The sequence below is a fragment of the Alexandromys fortis genome, unplaced genomic scaffold (assembly GCF_014885135.2).
Source record: "Alexandromys fortis isolate MF-2015 unplaced genomic scaffold, M_Fortis_MF-2015_v1.1 scaffold_6, whole genome shotgun sequence".
NCBI lineage: Eukaryota > Metazoa > Chordata > Mammalia > Rodentia > Cricetidae > Alexandromys > Alexandromys fortis.
In genome coordinates this window covers 8701898-8722477 of record NW_026067902.1, presented here as the reverse complement: position 1 = coordinate 8722477, position 20580 = coordinate 8701898, and the positions used below count along the sequence as shown (strand labels likewise).

General features: G+C 41.8%; 1 protein-coding gene across 5 annotated transcripts in view; it reads right to left on the bottom strand.

The window, feature by feature from the left end:
• The window catches only part of Dnaaf9 (dynein axonemal assembly factor 9), a 143466-nt gene that overhangs the window by 55620 nt on the left and 67266 nt on the right, over nt 1-20580 (bottom strand). For all 5 annotated transcript variants that reach the window (XM_050133210.1, XM_050133185.1, XM_050133200.1 and 2 more), the window contains exons 19-20: nt 13067-13117; nt 11244-11331 (exon numbers count right to left, since the gene is read on the bottom strand). In XM_050133210.1, the coding sequence (XP_049989167.1) occupies nt 11244-11331; nt 13067-13117 (139 nt within the window). The remainder of the gene's footprint in view (nt 1-11243; nt 11332-13066; nt 13118-20580) is intronic.

Genomic DNA, 20580 nt, shown 5'->3' with positions numbered 1-20580 from the left:
TAAAGTTTTTTTTTTTTTTTTTTTTAAAGATTTATTTATTTATTATGTACACAGTGTTCAGCCTCCATGCCTGCAGGCCAGAAGAGGGCACCAGATCTCATTGCAGATGGTTGTGAGCCACCACGTGGTTGCTGGGAATTGAACTCAAGACCTCTGGAAGAGCAGTCAGTGCTCTTAACCTCTGAGCCATCTCTCCAGCCCTGGTTTAAAGTTTTAAAGAACCACAGTGAACTCTTTTAAACAGTCCTAGTGAGCTCTGTTCACTGTATCTCTTTAAATCATTCCTCCACAAGCTCTCAGCTTGAGCCAGCTCTCCAGGCAGATCCTTTGCTAGTGTGATTGCTGTCCTAACTCAGACATACCCAGTCCTCAACAGACATTCCTCAGAGGCTCAGAGAGCTAGAGACTATGCCATTTAAAATGTTTAACTAAAAGGACTTTCATAATAGAGATACAGGTCAGCTCATGGGAGCACCCCTATTTCCTCATAAGAAGATGGATGGGAACAGAAATCAGAGCTTGCGTTACAAGTGGCAGCACTAGCCACTGAGCAAACCAGCCTTTCACCTCGACTGCTGCTAAGGCTCTCTTCAGATCATGGACAACAGAACACTGGGGAACCAACTGCGTCAAGTTGCCTAAGACAAAGGTAAAGTCCTCCCATGAGTCCTTACTCCACAGAAGCCTGTAGGATCTTCTGGGGCCTGGCAGGCCTACTTCTGCCAGCCAGAAAATTGATGCTGCCCTAATACCTGCCCTCAACAACCATGGAGGACCCTGGGGTGACTGTCTAGGTAACCAATCAAGTAAATCTCTGCCATTTTTAATCATGAACTCAGGTAAAATTTATCCTTCTCAAGAAATCTGATGCAGCTTGTTGACCCCAGATTATCAGGAAGTAGTGAGAGCTCAATGCCCTCATTTCCCTAACCTGCCATGCCTAATTCCTCATCTTCTTTTTTAAATAAATAAAGAAGGGAGGAATGTTATCATCCAGGAGAGCCTGGACCTGCCCCTGGAGGACCTGACAGAGTGTGTCACCCTGCGTCACACCTGAGTGCGTGGCAGTCAGTTCCCTGTCCCTTTAAAAGGCAAAATTCTACCTACCTCTCCCCCATCTTCCTCTTCTCCTTTCTCTGCATCTTTCTCTCTCCCTATCCTTACCCCATTCCCTTTATCTCAAAAACACACCCCACGTAAGTTCTGTCTGCATGGCGTGTTTGTCCCTCACCCATCGTTGGGGCTCTTGACTCCTTCCCTCCAAATTCCCTCTCTCTAGGACTCATTACAGTGTTTGCCTGTATGTATGTGTGTGTAACACATGTGTGCAGCGGCTGTGGAAACCACAAGAGGGTGCTGGATGTCCTGGGACTGGAGTTACAGATGACTGTGAGTCATTATGTGGGTACTTGGAACTGAACCCAAATCCTTTTCAAGACTTAAATAGACTTTAAAGTAGAAAAGACCAATGATCAGATACTGATTTATGGACTTATTTAGAGATTTACTTAGAGCATTACTGTACCACTTATTTCCAAGCATGACTTCATTTGTTACCTAGAACAGTGACCTGGTGAAATACCTGAAACAATGGGTCACCACCCTTAACAACTTGACCATAAAGCTTAAAGCTTATACCAGTCAACTAATATATACATCTTGTTAAAAAAAAAAAAAGCTGACTACCACGTACACTTCTGTAAAATGTCTCTTGCTTGCTCACCCCATCTTGTGGTTTTAGAGTACAAAATGAGAATGCAAACTGGACATGGAACTGAGGCCTTTCAGGAGCTGTCCGGGCTTCAGTCTACCTGTGAATACACATCCTCTTCTCCCATAAGATCAGCCAGTGCTCTTAACTGCGGGGCCATCTCTGCAGCCCACTTTCTTTTTTTAAAGTGTCTGTCAGCAGCTTCATGTGAACATAAGAGAAAGGAACAGGGTTCAGAATAAGGCAGATTTTCATTTCCTAGACTGTCTTATCACTTTTGCTGTCCCAGGTGTGTGACCTGTGCCTCTGCTCCTCACTGCTGAACAGTTAATTCTCCTGAAGGAAACAAAACAAAACAAAGCACTATCAAGTCTAATTGCTATAGGGAGAATGAGGGAGTGAGAAGCAACCATTTAGCACGGCCTATTAGGAAATAATAAACCTGCACATACACGGTCAGTCAATTTTCAACAAAGACAATTCAAAGGAGAAAGGAAGGTCTTTTCAACAAACGCTGCAGTAAAAACTGGATATTCATATGTAAAACAAACATTCACACAGACCCTTTATGCTGGAAATTCTATCCCATGCCACCAGCCACAGACAAAATTTCATTACTGTGGGGCCCAGAGCAGCCTGGCCACAAATATGGGGCCCAGGTAGCACAGCTGCCATTGCAGGCTTGATTGAGACCAGCTGAAAAGTAGGCCTGGGTTTCTCGGGGTTACTAGCAGGCAATACCAGGTTCCAGGAAAAGCCCTAAGTTGATACCACCCAGGGAGGAACAGCATCTAAAGGGCAGTATCTAACATTCCAACCATTAGATAAGATCACCACATGTCCCTGAGTCCAGGACTCACCTATTCCACTTTTGCCAAGATATCCCTAAACCATTATCAGTCAGGGTCCTGGACTCTGGAAACCCCCTTACCCCCAAACTCTACTATAATAAAAAAACCCTACCCCACTGGGCTGGGCACTCTGTTCCCAACCGCTGTGTTGGACAGTTGGAGAGTCCGAGCTCAAGCTTGAATAAAGGCTCTTTGCTTTTACATATGGCAGTCAGCCTCCGTGGTGGTGATGTGGTGGTCCCCATGATCTGGACATAACAATTACTTCACAGGAATATTGAGTACTAAGAAGGTTTCCAACTAAGGTACAGAAAAATTCCTGTCTAATGAATGAAGCTTAAAAGTAAGATTTAGACATCAGGTGTGGTGGTACACACCTTCAATTCCAGCACTCAGGAAACAGAGGCAGGGAATCTCCTGTGAGTTCTAAGCCAGCCTGGTCTAGAGAAGTGAGTACTGAGTCAGCCAGGGCTATAAAGAGAATCCCTGTCTCAAAAAAACAAAACAAAACCCCTAAGCCAAAGAATCAGATGACAGGGTAAGGGAAAGAGACAACTGAATGGCAACTGAGCTGCAACAACAACCCCACAGAGGCAGGGCCTTTGGTGTTAAGGTAAAAATAAAATGGTGACGTTCCCTGAGGGTCCTGCAGGCCATGAGAGCAGTGAGTCCCAGGCAGGGAGCCAAGTGGTGGGTGAGAGACAGAGATGAATAGGCACATGCCATGCAGAGTGAGGATGGGTATTTATTTAGTAGGTTATAGAATGGAAGGAAAGGGGAGAAGGGAGAAGAATAGAGAGAGAGGCAGAGAGAAAGAGAAACAGGGGGGAGGGGAGAAGGGAGAGAGGCAGAAGCTGCTTCTTTGGAAGAGAGACAGAAAGGAACTCGAAGCAGAAGGAAGATTTGCTTGCCTCAGCAGACTGGGGAGGGGAGTAGGCAGAGCTAGTCTCTTAAAGGGACAGGACAACCCATTACATTTGGGGCCTGCTCAAGTCAATGATTATAATCATATTCTCTATGGTCAGGAACTACATTTGCTTGGCATATGAAAAATAATTTTAAAAAGATTCAAAACAAACTTTTAGAAATGAAAAATACAGAAATACATACCAGATAAGATTAGTGGCATTATATAAGGCAAAAGAAAAAGATGTCAAGGCCGGGCTTTGGTGGCGCAAGCCTTTAATCCCAGCACTCGGAGGAAGGCAGAGGCAGGCGGATCTCTGTGAGTTCGAGACCAGCCTGGTCTACAGAGCTAGTTCCAGGACAGGCTCCAAAGCTACAGAGAGAAACCCTGTCTCGAAAAACCAAAAAAAAAAAAAAAAAAGAAAAGAAAAAAAGAAAAAGATGTCAGAGGACACACCTCTGGGTTCTACAAACTAGTTCAGGTGAAGAATAGCTTTCAAAACAAAGGCTGGGCTACTGGGAAGGACAGACACTGAGTGGTTGCACCTTAGGGGTCACATCTGTTCTTAATACCCACACACAACTTTTCTGGCCATTACTTTCTAATCAATACAGGCTAATTGTTATTTACATAACATTTACACGGCACTAAATCATCTAGGAATGATTTCAAGTACAGGGCCTGATTGTGGCACAGGTTAAGCAAGTATGCTACCATTTCCACAGATTTTGATGATGACAGAGCACAGAGAGTAGAGAGTTCTTTTTTTTCCTTTAATTTCTTTTCTTTTTTTTTTTTGGTTTTTCGAGACAGGGTTTCTCTGTGGCTTTGGAGCCTGTCCTGGAACTAGCTCTGTAGACCAGGCTGGTCTCGAACTCACAGAGATCCGCCTGCCTCTGCCTCCCGAGTGCTGGGATTAAAGGCGTGCGCCACCACTGCCCGGCTTTTCCTTTAATTTCTAAGAGCAAACAGGCAGATGGAAAAGTTTCTATCCAGCCATGCTAATCTCTGCCCCACCAGCATCTCACTTCCGTCTGCTTTTCCTTTTGCTGGGCAGGGCAGTCTCCCCACCCACAAGCCTGTAAATACTCCCTTGCTCGCTTCTGTCTCTGCCACCACTACTGCTGGTCCTGCAGGAACTGACAAAACTAGCTGGATCCATGAGGCAGCTGTTCCAGTCAGTCCCTGCCTGCGGCAGCTAGCGCCACTAAGTAATTTTCCTGTCTACTTCATGTATGAAAGAACACACGAATAGTGTGAACATATGGATGCAATTCTGTTTTAAATATATTTCTACATGTCCTCTACATCTCTCGTTATTTGTACCTGTTTAAAACGTAGCACTATATTCACCCCAAATAACAGAACACTGTATCCCACTCAGTGAAGCACGCCTTGGTACAGCCTCTAAGAACAGTTTAGCCTCTTGGATGAAGGCCATGTGGGCAACCATCATAGTGCCTACAACCTGCTGCTCTGGATCAAATTAGAGAGAAATGGGGATTTCTGTGAGTAAAAAGAGGCATGTAAGAATTCTAACAACTGACCAGTCATGGTGGTTTATACCTTTAATCCCAGAACTTGGCAGAGGAGGGCATACTCTGTGACTTTAAGGCCACTCACCACCACCGCTCCTCACTCTGTCACAACCAGCTAATAATTGTACTACTGCAATAGTAAAAATCAAAACAAACCTATAAACAAAACAAATGACCATCAAGAATAAAATGAGGCGCTGGAAAGATGGCTCAGAGGTTAGGAACATTTTCAGAGGACTTGAGTTAGTTCCCAGCACCCACATGATACCTTCTTCCAGCCTCCCATGTACACAGACATACATGTAGGTAAGGAAAAACTTCTATACACATAAAATAAAAATGATAAATGTCTTATTTTCATATGAAGGTGCTTTGCAGCTATGAAAATCAGTGAACTATATGAATACTTATAACTATGATCAGTAGAAATTTTGAGAATCTAAATTGAATCACTTTATGTTAATCCTCCCAAAAGGTAAAAAGTGTCAAGTTAAGAAGGATGAACTTTTACACGTGATTGCTTGGTAGTGGCTATCACAGAAAAGTGCCAAGCCTGAACTGGTGCAGAGTCCACTGCGACTCTAAATAAAAAGTACTTCTACCAGGAATCTACCCAGCAACTGTCTGTTCATCCTGGAACTGACACCCAGTTTTGTCATTAATCATCAATGCCACATCTGGCTTCAAAATATCTGGTGTAACCTTACTCATTTTTGTCTTTAAAAACTTCCCCTGTCTCAGCCTCCTTGACCACACTAGCAGTCTGCTGTGCAAGCACATCCTCACAGCAAGTTCTTCCATCCGCACTGCACTGCTGTGTGCTGCTCCCAAACCAAACACAATCGGGATAAATTCTAGGAGCATAATACCGAACCCAAAAGCAAGCCCCAGGACAGCACACACAGTGTGATTTTATTTGGAGGAAGTTTAAAACAACATGTTTAAGGATATGGATCTGAGTCTAAACCAATTTTTTAAAGATTAGGCAGCCTGCCTGGCCAAGGACAGCAGGACCAGAAGACAAGGGCACATGAAGGATATGAAGAAGGCAAAGCAGAATAGCAAGAAGTCTCATAATAGTAAAGTCCCTGGGCTGGGGAAGGGAAGAAGACGGGCAGCTCATGGAAAGAAATGCCATTCTCAGTCCTGAGTACCTGGGAGGAAAGTCAGAAGGCTGAGCCAAGGTCTTGAGCTGAACTTTACAGATGCTGCTACCAGCTGTACTACAACCACAGGCAAGTGTTCACGACACAATGCTCAGAATTTGACCAATCATGCTGAGAAGCTCAAGATAAATACTGTTAGGGATGGGAATATACCAATTTCAAACTCATTATATTCCAATTAATTAGAGACAGATTTTAAGACACTAACAGCTCTTCACATCAGGGCCTTTCATCTTTGCAATCCCCCTCCAAGGCCTGAGAAAGCCCTCAGGCATTTTGCATCATCTCCCGTTAAGAGAACTCCAGCAGGACAAAGAAGCACTTGCTTTTGATTTCCTGAGGTAGCAGCGTCTCAAGTTCAAGGCCTATCTGTCTAGAGTGTGTTCAAGGACAGTCTGGGAAACTAGGAGAGACCCTGCACCAAAATAAAATTTAGCAGGCAGTGGTGGCACATGCCTTTAATCAAAGTACTTGGGAGGCAGAGGCAGGCAGATCTGTGTGAACTTGAGGCCAGTCTGGTCTACAAAAGTTAGTTCCAGGACAGGCTCCAAAGCCACAGTGAGAAACCCTGTCTTAACCCCTGCCCCCCTTCAAAATAGCAGTAGTAATAAGCAGGGCATATAGTCTAGTGAAGGAGTTCCTGCCTAGGTTGTGTAAGACTTGAAGGTCATCTTATAGTACTACAAGGGTGGGTGGTCTTAAATGACATAAATTTAAAGGTCAGTTAATCCTTTGACTTTAAAGTGGTAAAATATTTAATACACAGGCTTGCTTGTTAAAATTTTCTGCTTCTATAGAATTGTTCTGTAGCATCAAGCTCTGTAAACTTAGATAAATGTGGAATTTAAGTTTTCTAGGGGGAAACAAGGGTTGGGAGGGGGCTATGCTATCCAGACTTGCTTTGAATTTACTATGCAAATAGGCTGGCCCTGGATTGGTGATCCTCTGACCTCAATTTTCCAAGTGTCAGGAGCAGGAGTTAGTGCTGATTACAAACAAGTGCCAGCATACCCAGTTCAGGTTTAAGATCTGAAAATGGCGTGACTGGGCCGGGGAGTGGCCCGGTGGTAGAGTGTTTGCCTAACATACAGAAGAACTGGAGTTGTGTAGAACATAAACAGTGTGACTAATAAGGAGCCAGAAACCTCTAGTTGTGACCTTCATTCTTACACAGAGCTGGATAAACTAAATCTTGTTGGATACCACAATACAAAATTAGTTTTCTAATAAGGTCCTTTGCTGAAAAGGAACTAATTTTGGCACATATTCCAGATGACTATTAAAAGTGGATCAAGGATGGCATCACACAACCACCTCTTTATTGTATCTACAGCTTGTTTTTAAAGCAGTACACAGGGTCTGGTGATGTAGTTCCACTGGAAGACTGGTTGTCTAGTGTACATGAAGCCTTTGGTGCACAGCATGGTGGCACATACATCTCAGTTTTTGGAAAATAAATGCAGGCGGGCAGCAGTTATATCATTATGGGCTACATAACAAGTATGAGGCTAGTCTGGGCTAACTAAGCCACTGTTTTAAAAAATTGGTGGGACAGAGGTAGGTGGGTGTCTGTGAATTTGAAGCCAACATGGTCTACATAGTGAGTTCCAGATGAGTCAAGAATAAATACATACTGAGTGAGTCCCTGCCCCCTAAACAAAACAAAATGACCCAGGGCTTTGTAGCTGATACAAAGCTGGCCTAGCATTCATAGGGCCTTGGATTCAACCCCCAGTACCCTCTAATCAAAACAACAAGCATACTATACAATGTGAGTGTAAGAGCACACACCTGTATTATCAACATTTGGGAGGAGGCAAAGGTAGGAAGACCTCTAGTTTGAGACCACCCTAGGAGACAGGAGACCCTCAAACCCAAAACTAACAGCTCAAAGGACAGAGCTGAAAGCCACAAGGAACTGATCTCAGGCCTTGATAATAATCAAAGAATCAAATTTGAACACCTGACTAAACACCCACACCCCAGTGTTGGATGCTAAACCAAGGCAACAAATTCAGAACATGATGTATAAGCATTACGTCACTGAGCTATATCCAAAAATTATTTTTACTTTCTTTTTCTTATTTATTTTTATTTTTATGTATATGTATGTAAGTGTACCATATACGTGCACTGAGTGTCACTGGAGGCCAAAAGAGGGCATGAGGTCCCTGGGAACTGAAATTCCCACACAGTTGAGAGCCACCACATGGGTGCTTCCAGGTCCTCTGGAAGAGTGGCCAGTGCTCTTAGCCACTGAGCCATTTCTCTTCCCTCACTTACTTTTATTTTGAGACAAGGTTTTACTAAGCTGTCCAGGGGCTGGTCTTGAACCCGAGATCTTCTTGCCTCACTCTCCCATGGCTGATTAAAGAGATTAAAGGCCTGTACCCCCAGACTCAGCTTGCTGCCCAGCTGGATCTTTTTTTAAAAAAAGGTTTTATTTATGTATGTGTTTATTTATTATGTATACAGTGTTCTGCCTGCATGTATTACTTGTCCAGCTAGACCTTTTTAAAAAAGATTTTATTTATTTACTTACTCATTCAATTATTTATTTATTATGTATACATTGTTCTGCCTACATGTATGTATGTATTTATTTATTATGTATAGAACATTCCTTCCATGTATGCTTGCATGTCAGAAGAGGGCACCAGATCCCATTATAGATGGTTGTGAGCCACCATGTGGTCCTGGGAATTGAACTTAGGAACTCTGGAAGAGCAGCCAGTGCTCTTAACCTCTGGGCCATCTCTCTCTCCAGCCTGCCGAGACTGACTTTAAAGTTGCTTTAAGTTGGTAACCTCATTTTCCTTACCAACTCTCCCCCTTTAACCTGAAGTTGTAGGGTTATCCCATGCTAGTTCTGCCTTGTCTACTGGGAGAGTGAGGAACAAGTAGTTAGTTCTTCAGTTTTGTAAGTCCACAAAGAGAAAACTCCATTTCAGAGCTGTACTTGATTGCTATCTTGAGCCTTATCCATATAAGGTTCAGGTGTGGCCAGCCTTTTAACACTGCAACACAACTGCTGTCTACAAAGGTCATACTTGAGAACCACACAAGCAAGTCCCCTGAATCCCATAAAATTTGCAAAAAAGGAAGTCTCAATGTTTGCACTAACTTCATGATTCTGTGTTGGGCTATAATTCCCAGCTATCCTGTGTCACAGATGCCCCATAAACCATAGGCTGGACATGGCTAGAGACGTTCTGTTTTTAAAAAACAAGATTTTTGGCCTGGCAGTGGTGGCACACACCTTTAATCCCAGCACTTAGGAGGAAGGGACAGGCAGATCTCTGTGAGTTCGAGACCAGCCTGGTCTAGAAAATATGTTCCAGGGGGCTGGAGAGATGGCTCAGAAGTTAAGAGCATTGCCTGCTCTTCCAAAGGTCCCAAGTTCAATTCCCAGCAACCACATGGTGGCTCACACCATCTGTAATGGTGCCCTCTTCTGGCCTGCAGGCATACACACAGACAGAATATTGTATACATAATAAATAATAACAAAAAAAAGGAAAAAAAAAAAAGAAAATAATGTTCCAGGACAGCCAGGGCTGTTACACAGAGAAACCCTGTCACAAAAAAAAAATCAAATAAAAAAATAATTAATAAGGAATAAAATAAATTAAATAACAAGGCTCTTTCTCTTTCAATATAGGGTTTCTCTGTGTAGTCCTGGCTATCCTGGAACTTCCTCAGTAGACCAGGATGGCTTCAAACTCAAGAGATCCACCAGCTTCTGCCTCCCGGAGATTAAAGGTATGTGCTGCCACCACCTGGCTAAGGATTCATTTCATTTTTAAAAAAAGATTTATTTTTAATTATGTGTGTTTATCTCTATGTGTCAGTATGTGCACTTGAGCATAGGAGCCCTTGGAGGCCAAAGGTATTGGATTTTTCTGGAGTTACAAGGGGTTGTGAGTAGTCTGACTGGGAATTGAACTTGGGTCCTCTGTAAGAGCAGCAAAGCAGTCTCAACTACTAAGCTATCTTTCCAGTCCCTGGAGAAAATCATGATGATGGGATTTGGAATATCTGAGCCCATGATATTTGAGATTTTAACAGCTGCCATAAAGGGATGCCATGCTTGCAAGGGTGTGACCATATCATGTATGAGGAAATGGTGTGCGTCACAGATGCCAGGGGCAGACTGATGTGAGAGCCGACACAGAGGTGATGGCCTCACTTGTTGCTGGGGCTAAGGGAGGTCTGAGACCAGTCTCTATCTAGCAGGAGGCATAAAATGGGCTTCAGTCCTGTAAACAAAGGGAAGTGGTGGATCAACAACTTAAGACTCTTCTCCCACAGCCTCTACAGTGAAGAGTCAGGTTTGGCTGATCTTTGATTTGGGCCTCATTAGCCCTTTATCTACACGTGCCTGCCTGTTCTCAAGACTATCTGATTAACAGACCTGTATGGCATCAAACTCCTTGTGTTGTATAGGCCGCCTTTAGCACACAGGCAGAACTTCTGCCTCTGCCCCCACCCCCAATACTGGGGTTACTCATGTGTCACCAGGCCCTGTTCACCTAGGGTTTTGACTTGCAAAACTTGGAGTTAATAATGAGGTATTTTGTTTTTTTTGAGACAGAGTTTCCCTGTGTACCCTTGGCTGTCCTGGAACTCACTCTGTAGAACAGGCTGGCCTCAATCTCACAAGAGAATCGCCTGCCTTAGCTTCCTAAGTGCTGGGATTAAAGGCATTAAAGGCATGCACCCCCACTGCCCATCAAGGAGTTGTTTTAAAACATGAAACCGGTAACTTTGTTACACAGGAGAAAACTGTGTAGGTCTATGGCTTCCTGCTGGAAGTGCTGCCACTTTGGCCTATCCTGAGGACAAAGCAATGGAAGAAGGGAGACCACATGCAATTCTGGGACAGACCCATGCTCGCGAAGCCAGCACCAGTTTCCTCAAGTAGATGAGCCAAAGGAAAGCAGCTCCGGAGAACCCTTCTCTGCCAGCATGCCTTTTCAGAGAGCAGGTGTATTATTAGCTACAACACTGTGCTAACACTTGCAAACAAGGGACTCAGATACAGCCAAGAACACAATCACAGCTGCTTACCTTCCTCAGGCCCGGACTGCGGACTGCTGGAATAAAGATATGCTCCTTTTCCTCCTGTTAGCAATGTGCCCAAGAAACACTCGTCCCCCTTAAAAAACAATAGCAACAAAAAGCTGGTGATTTACAGCATAAAAACTTACAGAATCAAAAACTTATTCATTTTGTCAGTATAAAAAGGTGAGTCTGATTTGACTATAACAAAGAGATACTATGTGCTTTGACATAATCTGGTTCATTTGGTGAATTACCAACAGTGTGAGCTTTGGTTTTTGTGACAAAGTCTCACTGTAGCCAGAATGGCTTGGAACTTGCAGTGATCCTCCTGCCTGAGCTTACTGACCACGGGACTATAGGTGTGGACAGCCTATCATACCTGGCTTTGTACTCTCCTTGGGGTGGTCTTTTTCCAGGGGAACAATGTCTGTGAAAAAAAAGTCACCTCTTTTGCCATCTCAGCTTCTGGATAGGTCAATTTGGAACCTTCTTTTTTTATTTTTTGAGGGAGGGATTTCGCTGTGTTACATTACTAGCTGTCCTAGAAGTAGTTCTTGTAGACCAGGTTGACCTCGAACTAAGAGATCCGCCTGTCTCTGTCTCCCAAGTCCTGGGATTAAAGGCATGTGCTAGCACCACCCAGCCCATGAAAACTGCTTTTAATAGTGCTTAAGACAGGATGGGAAGATAGACAGTTCCATGGTAGAGAGCTCTTGTCTAGAATGCTCAAGGCTTTGGATTTGGTCCCTAGTGGTGACTTAAAAATTGTACAGGGAGGGCTGGAGAGATGGCTCAGAGGTTAAGAGCGTTGCCTGCTCTTCCAAAGGTCCTGAGTTCAATTCCCAGCAACCACATGGTGGCTCACAACCATCTGTAATGAGATCTGGTGTTCTCTTCTGTCCTGCAGGCATACACACAGACAGAATATTGTATACATAATAAATATTAAAAAAAAACTGTACAGGGAGAATTTTTAAAACATTAAAATTCTAGGTGGAATCTCTTTCACTTTGTCCCGCCAGCATTTTCTTCCATCAGAGCCTAACAGGAAGCAGGAAATGTAACAGGTATCGAAGACAAACTTTTTTTCTAAGAGTTAAGGTATTTTTTAAAAAAATTATTTATGTATTTTATGGACATGAGTGTTTTGTCTACCATGTACATTTATGTACTATAAGTGTGCTTGGTGTCCTTGGAGGCCATAGGATCCCCTGTGAGGAGAGATACAAATGTTTGTGAGCCACTATGTTGGTGCGAGGAATAGACCTTGTGTCTTCTGAAGAGCTGCCAGTGCCCTTAACTGCTGAGCCATCACTCCAGCCCCAAGGTTAAATGTTTTTTTTTTTTTTAAATATTTATTTATTTTTTATGTATACAATATTCTGTCTGTGTGTATGCCTGAAGGCCAGAAGAGGGCGCCAGACCTCTTTACAGATGGTTGTGAGCCACCATGTGGTTGCTGGGAATTGAACTCAGGACCTTTGGAAGAGCAGGCAATGCTCTTAACCTTTGAGCCATCTCTCCAGCCCAAGGTTAAATGTTTTATCATTACAGTCTGCTTATATTTGGACCATAATACAAAAATATTTATTTTATGTGCATGTATGTATGTGCACCGCATGTGTATGTGGTACCCAGGGAGGCCAGAAGAGGGCACAGAATCCCATGCAACTAGAGCAATGAAGAGTTATGAGCCGCCATGTGGGTGCTGGGAACCTAACCCAGGTTCCCTACAGGAGCAGCAAGAGATCTTAACTGCTGAGTTGTCTCTCCAGCCCCCATCTCATGTTAATGATGATGTTATCACTGGGAACAAAAACGCTGCTTACCCGTGTTGCTTGCAGGGTTTTCTCAGACAATTTTATTTCATTATCTTCTACCTGTATCCAATGGAAATGAAGAATTTTCAATTTAGTCCTTCAAGGATTGAATCCTGCTGTTTCTCCCTAGGTAGTTCCTCTGTGACATCGAATCCTCTCAGGCCCTGACATACTGGCAAAGACACTGCTGGCCATCAGAACTCAAGTGCTAGGCTGAGATGGGTTTTCCGGCTAGGATCTTAGGCACAGCTAAGGAGCTCAGACACACGGAGAATGCATAATCTCCACTTATATTTCACAGTAGGGGGAAACCCACTTTGCAATGAATGGGAACACACTGAAGTATTTCCAGAGTATACTAAAAGGCAGGATCTCTCTAAGTAGCCCTGGCTGGCCTGCAACTGCTATGTAGATCAGGTCAGCCTCAAATTTACAGAGATCCACCTGCCTCTACCTACTAAGTGCTAGGATTAAAGGTGTGTGCCACCATGCCTGGCCACAGCGCTTCTTACTTGAACATATGTTAGAATATGACTCTTTGTTCTCCCCGATCTACATCAGAAATACAAAAACAGATTCTAAAATAGGTACTAACACGTCATCTTTTAAAGGCAGGCCTTATTCAGTTCGGGCTACTCTAAAATTCACTCTGTAATGCTATATAATCCTGGTGAGCCTCAAACCTGAAGTCCTCTGGCTCCAACCTTTAGGGCTGGGCTTACAAGTATGTACTGCCACGCTTGTTCATGGTATGCACATTATGTGACTGTGTGTGTTTAGTCTCAAATGACTTAGATTTAATTAGTGGAAGCAAACTATATGTAGAGCTCACTATAAATAAGAGTTATGTGGTCAGGTGCTGGCGCATGCCTTTAATCCCATGACTTAGGGGGGCAGAGGCAGGTGGATCTCTATGAATTTGAGGCCAGTCAGAGTGAGTTCCAGGATAGTCAAGGTAACCCAGAGAAACCCTGCCTTGAAAAAACAAACAAAAAAAGAAGAGTCAGTGCCCTCTGCAAACTGAGAGTTCCCTTCACCCTGATCCTTTTCTAACAAAAGTATCTGCAGTGCTCCTGGAACAGCTCAGTGAAAGAAAGACTGTAGGTTCTTTTTTTTTTTTTTTTTTAAACAAGGTCAGTTGTGCTGGCTAATTTTCTTAAATTGATATTTACTGAGCCCTACATTTTTCTCTGCTCCCCTCCCTGCCTCTCCCTTCCCCCTTCATCCTTCCCCCAAGGTCCCCATGCTCCCAATTTACTCATGAGATCTTGTCTTTTTATACTTTCTACTTCCTATGTAGATTATATCTATGTAAGTCTCTCTTAGTGTCCGCATTGTTGTCTAAGTTCTCTTGGATTGTGATTTGTGGGCTGGTTTTCTTTGCTTTATGTTTAAAAACCACCTATGGGTGAGTACATGTGATAATTGTCTTTCTGGGTCTGGGTTACCTCACTCAAAATAATGTTTTGTAGCTCCATCCATTTCCTGCAAAATTCAAGATGTCGTTATTTTTTTCTGCTGTGTAGTACTCCATTGTGTAAATGTACCACATTTTCCTTATCCATTCTTCCGTAGAAGATCATTTAGGTTGTTTTCAGGTTCTGGCTATGACAAACAATGCTGCTATGAACATAATTGAGCACATGTCTTTATGGCACGATTTGAGCATCCTTTGGATATATACCCAAAAGTGGTATTACTGGGTCTTGAGGAAGGTTCTTTCCTAATTTTCTGAGAAATTGCCACACTGACATCCAAAGGGGTTTGTACCAGCTTGCATTCCTACCAGCAATGCAGAAGTGTTCCCTTTTCCCCACAACCTCTCCAGCATAAGTTGTCATCAGTGTTTTTGATCTTGGCCATTCTTACAGGTGTAAGATGGAATCTCAGAGTTGTTTTGATTTGCATTTCTCTGATGACTAAGGATGTTGAACATTTCCTTAAGTGTCTTTCAGCCATTTTAGATTGCTCTGTTGAGAGTTCTCTGTTTAGGTGTGTACTCCATTTTTTTTTTTATTGTATTATGTGATCTTTTGGTGTCCAATTTCTTGAGTTTTTTGTATATTGTAGAGATCAGAGACCTCTGTCTGATGTGGGGTTAGTGAAGATCTTTTCCCACTCTGTAGGCTGTTGTTTTGTCTTGTTGACTGTGTCCTTTGCTTTACAGAAGCTTTTCAGTTTCAGGACGTCCCATTTATTAGTTGTTTCTCTCAGTGTCTGTGCTGCTGGGGTTGTATTTAGGAAGTGATTCCCTGTGCCAATGTGTGCAAGTGTACTTCCCACTTTCTCTTCTATAAGGTTTAGTGTGGCTGGCTTTATGTTGAGTTCTTTGATCCATTTGGACTTGAGTTTTGTGCATGGTGATAGATATGGGTCTATTTTCATTCTTCTACATGTTGATATCCATTTATGCCAGCACCACTTGTTAAATATGCTTTCTTTTTCCATTTGATATTTTTTTGCTTCTTTGTCAAATATCAGGTGTTCGAAAAATGTGTGGACGGATATCTGGGTCTTCTATTCGGTTCCATCGGTCTTCCTGTCTGTTCTTATGCCAATACCAGGCTGTTTTCAGTACTGTAGCTCTGTAGTAGACTTTGAAGTCAGGGATTGTGATGCCTCCAGAAGTTCTTTTATTTTACAGGATTGTTTGAGCTATTCTGGGTTGAGTACCATTCTTTCAATATCTTTGAAGAATTTTGCTGGGATTTTAATGGCACTGCGTTGAATCTATAGATTGTTTTTGGTAAGATTGACATTTTTACTATGTTAATTCTATCTACCCAAGAGCATGGGATATCTTTCCACTTTCTGGTGTTTTCTTCAATTTCTTTCTTCAAAGATTTAAAGTTCTTGTCATACAAGTCTTCCACTTGTTTGGTTGGAGTTACTCTGAGATACTTTATGCTATTTGTGGCTATTGTGAAGGGTGTTGTTTCTCTGATTTCTTCCCCAGCTCTTTTATCATCTGTGTACAGGAGGTTTACTGTTTTTATTTTTATTTTTTTGAGTTAATTTTGTATCCTGCTACATTGCTGAAAGTGTTTATGAAGTTCCTTGGGAGAATTTTTGGGATCACTTATGTACACTATCATATCATCAGCAAACAGTGAGAGTTTGACTTCTTTTCCAATTTATATCCTCTTGATCTCCTTTTGGTGTCTTATTGCTCTAGCTAGGACATCAAGAACTATACTGAATAGATATGGAGAGAATGGACTACCTTGTCTTGTTCCTGATTTCAGTGGAATCTCTGGGAGTTTCTCTCCATTTAGTTTGATGTCCGCTGTTGGCTTGCTGTATATTGCCTTAATTATGTTTAGGTATGTTCCTTGTATCCCTGCTTTCTCCAAGACCTTTATCATGAAGGGATGTTCTATTTTATCAAAAGCTTTTTCGGCATCTAATGAGATGATCATGTGCTTTTTATTTTTCAGCTTGTTTATATGGTGGATTATATTGACAGATTTTCGTATGCTGAACCATCCCTGCATCTGTGGGATGAAGTCGACTTGATCATGGTGGATGATAGTTCTGAATGTGTTCTTGGATTCGATTTGCCAGTATTTTATTTAGTATTTTTGCATCAAAGTTCATGAGTGAGATTGGTCTGTAATTTTCTTTCTTAGTAATGTCCTTCTGTGGTTTGGGTATCAGGGTAATTGTAGCCTCATAAAAGAGTTTGGCAATTTTCCTTCTGTTTCTATTGTATGGAATAACTTGAAGAGTATTGGTATTAGTTCTTCTTTGAAAGTCTTGTAGAATTCTGAGCTGAAACCATCTGGTCCTGGGCTTTTTTTCGTTGGGCGACTTTTGATGACTATTTCTACTTCAGCAGTTATAGGTCTGTTTAATTTGCTTATCTGGTCTTGATTCAATTTTGGTAAGTGATATTTATCCAGAAAGTTGTCCATTTCCTTTAAGTTTTCCAATTTTGTAGAGTACAGGTTTTTAAAATGATCTGATGTTTCTCTGTATTTCCTCCATTGTCTGTTATGTCACCCTTTTCATTTTTGATTTTGTTAATTGGATTTTGGTTAGTTTGGATAAAGTTTTGTTTGTTGATTTTCTCGAAGAACCAGCTCTTTGTCTCATTGATTCTTTGTATTGTTTTCTTTGTTTCTATTTTGTTGATTTCAGTTCTCAAATTGATTATCTCCTGCCGTCTAGTTCTCTTAGGTGGGTTTGCTTCTTTTTGTTCTACAGTTTTCAAATGTTCTGTTAATTCACTAGTGTGAGATTTTTCCAGCTTCTTTAGGTAGGCGTTTAGTGCTTTGAACTTTCTCTTAACACTACTTTCATTGTGTCCCATAAATTTGGGTATGTTGTGTGGTCATTTTCATTGAATTTAGGAAGTCTTTAATTTCCCCTTTTATTTCTTCCTTGACCCATTGATGATTCAGGTGAGCATTGTTTAATTTCCATGTGTTTGTGGGTTTTCTGGAATTAGTACTGCTGTTGACTTCAAGTTTTAAACCATGGTAATCTGATAAGGCACATTGGATTATTGCAATTTTTTTTTTGTATTTGTTGAGGTTTGTTTTGTTACCAAGTATGTAGTCAATTTTTGAGAAAGTTCTATGAGGTGCTGAGAAGAAGGTATATTCTGTTTGGATGGAATATTCTATAGATGTCTGTTAAGTCCATTTGAGACATAACATTTATTAGTTCTCTTATTTCTCTGTTCATTTTTTTGTCTGATTGACCTGTCCAGTGGTGAGAGGGGAGTGGTGAAGTCTCCCACTATTAGTGTGTGGAGTTTAATGTATGATTTAAGCTTTAGAAACGTTTCTTTGACATATGAGGGTGCCCTTGTATTTGGGGCATAGATGTTCAATACTGAAATTTCCTCTTGATGCATTTTTCCAGTGACTAATATGAAATGACCTTCTTTGTCTCTTTTGATGGATTTTAGCTTGAAGTCTACTTTGTTAGATATTAGGATAGCTACACCAGCTTGTTTCTTAGGTCCATTTGATTGGTATATTTTTTTCCCAACCCTTTACTCTGAGATGATGTCTGTCTTTTTGGTTGAGATGTGATTCTTGTATGCAGAAGGATGGATTCTGCTTTCGTATCCAATCTGTTAGCCTGTGCCTTTTTATAGGTGAGCTGAGTCCATTTACAATAAGGGATATTAATAACAACCTGTGATTGCTATCTCCTGTTAACTTAGTTTTCATTGTTGGTGATGTTAATGTTTGCATTTTTTTCTTCTTTGGGATTTGCTGTTATGAGATCATCTATTGTCTTATGTTTCAATTGGTATAGCTATCTTCCTTGGGTTGGAGTTTTCCTTCTAGTATTTTGTGTAGGGCTGGGTTTGTGGCTAGGTATTGATGAAATCTAGATATGGCATGGAATATCCTGTTTTGTGCTTCTATGGTGATCGATAGTTTTGCTGGGTATAGTAGTCTGGGCTGGCATCTGTGGTCTCTTAATGTCTGCACAATGCTTGACCATGACCTTTTGGCTTTCATTGTCTCCAATGAGACAATTCTGATAGGTCTACCTTTATATGTTACTTGGCCTTTTTTTCTTTGCACCTCTTAATATTCTTTCTTTCTTTTTAAGATTTGTTTATTATGTATACAGTATTCTCAGTGCTCTCCCTGCAGGCCAGGAGGGCACCAGATCTCAATACAGATGGTTGTTGAGCCACCATGTGGCTGCTGGGAATTGAACTTGGGACCTTTAGAAGAGGAGGTGGTACTTTTAACCACTTAGCCATCTCTCCAGCCCCTTAATATTCTTTCTTTACTCTGTATGTTTAGTGTTTTAATTATTAGGTGGCAAGAGGATTTTTTTTTTTTTGGATCCAGTCTATTAGGTGTTCTGCAAGCTTCTTGTATCTTCATAGGCATATCTTTCTTTAGGTAGGTAAAGTTCTCTTCTATGATTTTGTTAAATAAATTTTCTGTGCCTTTGAGTTGAACTTCTTTTATACCTATTATTCTAAAATTTGGCCTTTTTATGGTATCCCATATTTCCTGGATATTTTGGGTTAAGTTTTTGTTAGAGTTAATCTTTTAACTGATGAATCAATTTCCTCTATTGTATCTTCAGCACTTGAGATTTTCTCTTCCATCTCTTGTATTCAGATGTTTATGCTTGCGTTTGTGGTTCCTGATCTTTTTCTCATGATTCTGTTTCTATAATTCCTTCGACTTGTGTTTTCTTTATTGTTTCTATTTCAGTTTTCAAGTCCTGAATAGTTTCTTTTGTATGTTTGATTTCTTTTTCTTGGTTTTCTTTAAGTGATTTGCTTATATCTTCCAATTTTTTGTTTGTCTTTTCCTCAATTTCTTTAAGGGAATTTCTCATTTTAAGAATTTCAAACATTCTCTTGAAGTTATTTTTTAGGTCATTTTCTTCTGGTTCATCCATATTTGGTTGCTCAGGTCTTGCGGTTGTAGGGTCTTTAGGTTTTACTGGTGTTGTGTCGTTCTTTGTGGTGTAGCACGTGATCTTACCTTTTCTACTCATCTTTTCCTCTAATAGGTGTGATTGGGGCTGTCTGAGATTCTGTTGAATAGTCTTCTAGGTGCCAGCAAATCCAAAGTTCAGATGGTTGTTCCTCGTGGTACAGTCAGTGTCACAGTTCTAGTTACCCCATTGGTTATTCGGTGTTCCTGGAGATAGCTCAGCACTCCTGTGCTTTGCTCTGCTCCCTTGGAGTTTGCTGTCTCAGGCCTACTTTGGCCTAGGTTGCCGGCTTTGCCGTTTCTGTAAATCCTGGTCTGGATCCCCTCCTGCAAAAGTCCCTGGCTTGGAGTTGGATCTGTTCTGGTGGAGATTGCTGACTCTGTATCTGGTCGCTCTCTCAATCCTGGATCTGCCAGTGTCCTGGGACTGGGTTGGCTCCTGGGGACTGGATTTGCTCCTGGCTTCTGCTCCTGGTGGAACTTGTTCGCGCTCCATCCTTGATAGCTGGTTCTGGTGGAAATCACTGACTCTGAGTCAGATCACTGGCTCAATCTGGGGTTGGATTTGCTCCTGGCATCGACTGTAGGTTCTTGTGTTGAAGTCACCTAACCTACTACTCACTCTAGGCCAACATTCAGAGCACTGCTTTACCAGCTAGTCTCTGGTTATCACCCTTTTGTTCGTGGTCTGAGATGCTATCATCAAGAAATTCATGTATCCCTGCAGTACTTAAACTGTTAAATACCAGATTCCTTGCTAAAATATTTTCTATGTTTCAAAAAACTAATGTGGGAATGGTAGTGTTTGTAGCCCTCACAACTCCCTAGCATTTGAAAGCTGGAGGCCGGAGGAGCAAGACATCCCTGGCCAGAGTAAGAGATGAATAAAGTATTAGAACTAGTCCCGGGCTATCAACCTAAACTCTAGTTATGTAGTTATGTTTGTATTCTCTCTCTCTTCCTCCTTTCCTCCTTTCCTCCCTCCCTCTCTCCTTCCCTCCCTCCCTCCCTCCCTCCCTCCCTCCTTTTTTTTTGAGATAGAGTTTCTCTGTATAGCTTTGTGTTTTTGTTTTTTTGCCTTTTTTTTTTTTTTTTTTT